Raw genomic sequence first — 6,000 nt, forward strand, 5'->3', positions numbered from 1 at the left:
TTTCTGCGTCCGTATCCCTGAGCCGCTATGCCTGGCTGAGGTCCACTGACTTCTTTTAGGGATGTCCAATCGAACCTTTAGGACATGCCCTTTGATGGTCGTCGCCTGTTTGACAAGGTGAAAAATGCGCATGAGCGCTTGAAGGACTCTAGAGCTACGGCCAGATCCTTGGGCATCGCTGCCACCTCTCGCCCCGTTCAGTCTGCCTTTCATGGCTACGGAAGGGATGCCCCATCACATCCCACTTAGGGCCACAGGCCGGCCCAAGCTACCCAGCCTCTGCGCGGCCGGGGACGTGGCACCCAGTACCGTCGGTCTGGGGGCCAGCGGGCGGGCCAGTCCCCCAGTGCCCCCTCTGCAACAGCCTCCAAACGTTCCTAGTCCGACTTTTCAGTGCCATCAGTTGCCAGTGGGCGGCAGGATCTCCCACATCTCCCCCGCTGCCACAACATCATGTCAGACAGGTGGGTTTTGCAGATAGTCCGAAGGGTCTACTCCCTCCCTTTCGAGACTACCCATCCCTCCATGCCAGCAACACTCCATCCCATGTCGGAGGATCACTTGGCCCTTCGCCGTCAGGAACTTACAGCTTTCTTGGCCAAGGGAACTATCGAGCGAGTCCCTGTCCCAGAAGTAGGTTGTGGTTGTTACTCCCACTACTTCCTGGTGCCCAAGAAGAACAAAGGCCTGTGTCCTATCTTGGATCTCAAGGACGTCAACCGCTTCTCCTGGAAGGAGAAGTTCAAAATGTTGACATTGGCTCAGTTCCTATCTGCCCTCAACCATTGAGACTGGATGGTAATGTTGGGCTTGCAGGACGCTTACTTCCACATTCCTGTCCTGCCAGCCCACAGGCGTTACCTACAGTTCACGGTAGGCCAAGAGCTTTTTCAGTTTACCGCTCTCCCCTTTGGCCTTGCCAGTGCCCCTCAGGTGTTGGTCGCAGATCAGGGGTTCCAGTCTTCCCCCATCTCCACGACTGACTGTTAAAGGTGGGCTCAAATCGAGACTGTGGCGGACCTCCTACATTCGCTGGGTTCAATATCAGCATGCCGAAGTCACATCTGATTCCCTCTCAAACTCCTTTTCATTGGAGCAGTTCTGGATACAGCGCAGTTTCGGGCTTATCCTCCCGAGCAGCGAGTCTGGGATATTCGGGATATGATACCGATGTTTCAGCCTCTATCCTCTGGTCTCCAGCTTAGTCCGGGCTCCACATCAGTCTTCTGGAGCCCCAGTAGATCTGTCTGGCACTGAAGGCATTCCTTTCTTCTGTCAAAGTAAGGGTAGTGCAGGTGTTCACAGACAACACCACCGCCATGTGGTAGTGCAGCAAACAGGGCAGGGTGGGGTCATGGACCCTGTGTCAAGAGGCTCTTCGCCTTTGGACATGGCTGGAACATAAGGGCATGTCCCTAGTGGTTTAACATCTGGTAGGTTCTCTGAATGCCAGGGCGGTGCATGATGGATCATGAATGGCGTCTTCATTCTGAGGTGGTGCAAGGTCTTCTTCAGCAGTGGGGAGAGCCTTGGTTAGATCTGTTCGCCACCGATGAGAACGCGCAATGTCAGCAGTTCTGCGCATTGGCACTTTCAAGGCGGCACTTGCTCAGCAACGCTTTTCATTGCAAATGGAATTGCAGTCTTATGTACGCCTTTCCGCCTGTATTACTTCTGCCCAGAGTGCTGAAGAAATTCAAGCGCGACAGAGCCCAAGTCATTCTTGTGGCTCCGGACTGGTCACAGAGAGTCTGGTATCCCGAGCTCTTGAACATGGTCATCGATCCTCCGTTCAGACTGCCTCTTTGGGAGACTCTTCTGTCACAGCAGCAGGGGACGGTCCTCTGCCCGAACCTATCCAGCCTCCACCTTCTTGCGTGTAGATTGAGCGGCGCCAGCTTTAGACCTTCCTCCCAAGGTCTGTAACGTCATCTTGGCAGCCAGGCGTCCCTCCGCTAAAACGGTACACTTCTGTAGCTGGAACAAATTTGTGGCATGGTGCACAGCAAAGGCTGTGGATCCCCTTTCTGCCCCTCTTTCAGAGGTTCTCCTCTTTATTCTATCTTTGGGCCTGCTGGACTCCGCTCTGGGCACCCTTAAAGGCTATATTTCGGCCTTTCTTCTCCTTCCTGATCAGCCTCCTCATTTCGAGTCCCCTATTGTAAATAGGTTTCTTAAGGCATTACTCACCTCTTTCCTCCTGTTCCTTTCTTAATGCACCAGTGGGACTAAAACATGGTATTACTTTACCTTATTTGTGCTCCTTTCGTGCCATTACATAATTTTCCTCTCAGATTCTTAACCTTAAAGACTGCTTTTCTGGTTACCATCTCCTCTGCTCGCAGGGCGAGTGAGCTTCAGGCTCTATCTTCTAAACCTCCTTTCCTTGCTTTCCATCCGGACAAGGTTGTCCTTCAAACTAGACCTTCTTTTCTTCCCAAAGTAATTACCTCTTTCCACATAGGACAGACCTTCACTTTGCCCACCTTCTTCCCGCCCCCGCATCCTTCCACGGAGGAGGAGAGACTCCACCGTCTGGATCCAAAACGTGCATTATCATTTTATTTGGATTGTACAAAACAATACCGGGTCGACGATCAACTCTGTTTGCTGTGTGGGCAAGGTCGGGTTGTGCAAAAACGGACCATCTCTTGGTGGCTCGTCCTTTGCATGAAGATCTTTTACTCCTTGGCCCACTCCACCAGGGTGACGGCAGCCACTACTGCTTTGGTACGTGGAGTCACCCTCGGTGATATCTGCCAGGCAGCCATGTGGATATCTCTGCACACATTCACTAAACATTACTGCCTGGATAGTCAAGTCCAGAGAGACGGCTTCTTTGGCCTTTCAGTTCTCCAGGACTTTCTGGTGTGACCTTAGTACGCAGACCCATCTCTGGGGTTGGTATTGCTAGGGTATCTACTCTAAGGCAAAGAATCTATAACTAATAGTTTCTTTCAGATGAACAAGTTACTTACCTTTGGTAACGATATATCTGTAAGAGAACTACATTAGTTATAGATTCCTTACCACTCCACCCATCCTCTCCGTTTTGCGAACTGACTTCTAGAGTAAGGGACTCTCTTTCAGGGCCCTAGTTTTGTGCACCAGTGGTCAGTGTCTTGCATGGCTCTGCGCTTCAGGTGTGAAATGTCATTTAAAAGAACTGATGTCAGCACACAGTGTCAGCGTCTAGGTAGATACCGCAACATGATGTGATCCCGGCAAACACGACAATAAACATGGAGTCGACCAACGCCATCTACTGATGCGCAGGAGTCCTACGAAGTAAAAAGTTTTCCGGATCCAGTCTGACGCCTGAGGGGTAGTTCTGAAGTAAGGAATCTATAACTAATCTATGTCTCTTACAGATATATCGTTACCAAAGGTAAGTAACTTGTTTGTATGTAATATTCGTATATGTGTTATAAATATTATGATTAAACTTGATACACTCAATCAATTGACAAATAACTGAGATTTGTCGTGTTTGTAAAAATATTGTTTTGGGCCTAGACAGCACCTTATTACACATTGAAGTTATTGATTCGATGAAGTTTTTCTATTTAACTACCAGGCAGGTTATTGTTTGCTCTTAGTGGTTTATTTCCTCAAGATTTATCTTCTTTACAGGGCCCCTCTTTCTTTGTTTATTATTTTCTTAGTGATAACTCCTTTGCAGATTAGAGCGTAGGAGATGTGTTAAAGACTTTTACAAAGTCTAAATTACATGCTAGGAAACTTTTCTAAAAGAGCTTGAATTGACAGAATAAATTTCCATCCCATCACTGATTTTGATTTGTAACCAGGTTGTTGTTGTTCTGCCATTCGGCGCTGGACTGCAGGTTTAGTCCGTCAAGATTTTACACTTTTGGCGTACTGTGCACCTGCCTTTTTGATGGGATCTGTGATGTCATATATCCTTGTACATACATACATACATTCATTATGTAACTTAAGCGACTACTAGAAGGGCAAAGGCCTCGTCATGGGAGGGGTCTGTAGCAGACTACTTGGCACTCACTATGTTTTCTGATTGTCTTTTGTAGCAGTTCCGAGAGTGTGAAACAGAGGAGTGATGTTTTCTATCTGCAGCCAGAACGTTCCTGCGTGCCTAACAGTCCAGTGTGGTACTCCGCAATGCCCATCGACCCTGGCACCTTGGACAGCATGCTCACACGCATTCTTATGGTGAGGGAGGTACATGAAGAACTTGCCAAAGCCAAAGCAGAGGACTCTGAACTTGATTTATCGGACTAACTACAGCTGCTGACTGGACAGTCGTGAAAGTTGTGTTTGTTTTTTAAACTGTCTGCAAGCACTAAACTGAAAGCATCCAGCCATACCTCCTCCTCCCACAAAAGGTATACAACTGAAAAACTTTCTGACAAAAGGACAAGCCACAGTGGAAGTTCAGAGTTGGGAAAAAAAAAGACGAACACCTCGGCATACAGAATCCAGAGTTGATCAGAGCTTACTGTTTCTCAAAGCAGCACAGCATTTCTCTTTTGTTTTGGGTGGACGGGTATGGTGGTATTGGAAACATTTGTGAACTATTTTTGAGAAACACATGTAAAACTCTTTAGTAACCAAGGATCTGTGGATATTTCATGTTGAACAGGAGATGGGGTTTCGGGTCTCAGATGTTTGTGTCTGTGAACTTGGGAGTGGGCAGGTGTGTTCTGCTTCTAATATGCCTCGTTATTTGACTGCTTGCGAAAGGATCTAGTTTAAACCAAGGAATAGACTTTTCTCCAGAAGTCACAGCCTTCGATGTTGTATGACCTTGTTTAGACAAGCACTGCGGTGCTTCTAACACTATGACAGATGGCAGCTTCTCCCTTTTGGCGTTTCTTCAAATACATATGTTTTGGTTAATGTTTTCGAACAAAGGGGAGGTCGGAGGGTGCAGTATTCCCAGGCCTTTGTCCCTTGAAACCTCTAGAATCTTAGCCACCTCCTCCCCGTTTCCATCTTGCTGGCAGAATTGACAATGTCTTGAAAGATACAGTATTAGTGTGGACATTGTTGGAACTGGTGGAACTCGACTTTTTTTACAACTGGGCAAGACCGTATAGTGTGCAACTTTTTGATGAGGTTTTGTCTGTGGGTTGAGAGGAGAACTTTTAGAGTGTGAGTTCAGTTTCAGAAAGCAGGTGGTGGAAGTGAAAGAAAACTATCCAAAACAAATGTGATTTTTTTTGTTCTTTGTTTTTTAAAATCTGGGCAAACATTACAGATGCACACTTGATTTCAAACAATAACTTTTTTAAGAACTGTTTTTAGTTCCATGTACTTTTTAAGGGCCAGCCCCACAAATGCTCCATAGACCTAAGGAACGTGAAGGATGGTTTATTGCAGAGCATAAATCTAATGACTTGGCCTACTTTCCCCGTCTTTTAGCAGTTACAGAACGATATTTAGACACCATAATAATAAACATTGTTTTTCTTTTTCGGTTTGTGTATCTGGTAGTTTATCTTCCCTGTTTAAGGAAAAGGGGAAAGAAAAAATGCCACTGATGTGTTTCTAATGCACAGAGCTGAATGAACGAAGTAAAACCTGCCCATAATTCTTGGTAGTCCAAAGCCCTTATCTTAACTTTCAACCTCCTCCACCACCCTCCTCTGCCAACTGTTACCCCAAAATGTGAAACTGTTTGAGCAGGTCCCAAGTTATCATTTCTAGCTGCTTTCATAACCCACTGCGGTGCACTGGTAAACGGGAAGTATTTGGGGAACGGTTATGACAGCCCTGAGGTACTTTTAAGCCTCTGCAGTGTCCCAAAGAGTGTGTGTTTACATGGAGCATTTAACCAAGGTCCATCCTTGCTGTTTATGTGGGTATTAGTTCTTTGCAGTGCCGAGCTTTCGCTCCTGAAGAGAACTAGCCGGAAACCTGATATGCTTCTGGGCAGTTTAGGAGAATGTCCAGTTACTCTATTGGCCTGTGCCGCTACGAAGGGGGAAAGGTGCTAAGAGAGGATGCAGGCTTGCCAGG

The 6,000-nt window shown here is 47.0% G+C and overlaps 1 protein-coding gene across 8 annotated transcripts in view; it reads left to right on the forward strand.

Moving 5' to 3' along the window:
* Positions 1 to 5,455, forward strand: part of ZMYM4 (zinc finger MYM-type containing 4) — a 1,395,070-nt gene extending 1,389,615 nt beyond the window's left edge. For all 8 annotated transcript variants that reach the window (XM_078681133.1, XM_078681129.1, XM_078681130.1 and 5 more), the window contains one exon: positions 4,050 to 5,455. In XM_078681133.1, coding sequence (XP_078537259.1) covers positions 4,050 to 4,260 — 211 coding nt within the window. In that variant the 3' untranslated portion in view covers positions 4,261 to 5,455. The remainder of the gene's footprint in view (positions 1 to 4,049) is intronic.
* The last annotated feature ends 545 nt before the right edge of the window (positions 5,456 to 6,000 follow it).

The sequence above is a fragment of the Lissotriton helveticus genome, chromosome 3_1, assembly GCF_964261635.1.
Source record: "Lissotriton helveticus chromosome 3_1, aLisHel1.1, whole genome shotgun sequence".
Taxonomy (NCBI): domain Eukaryota; kingdom Metazoa; phylum Chordata; class Amphibia; order Caudata; family Salamandridae; genus Lissotriton; species Lissotriton helveticus.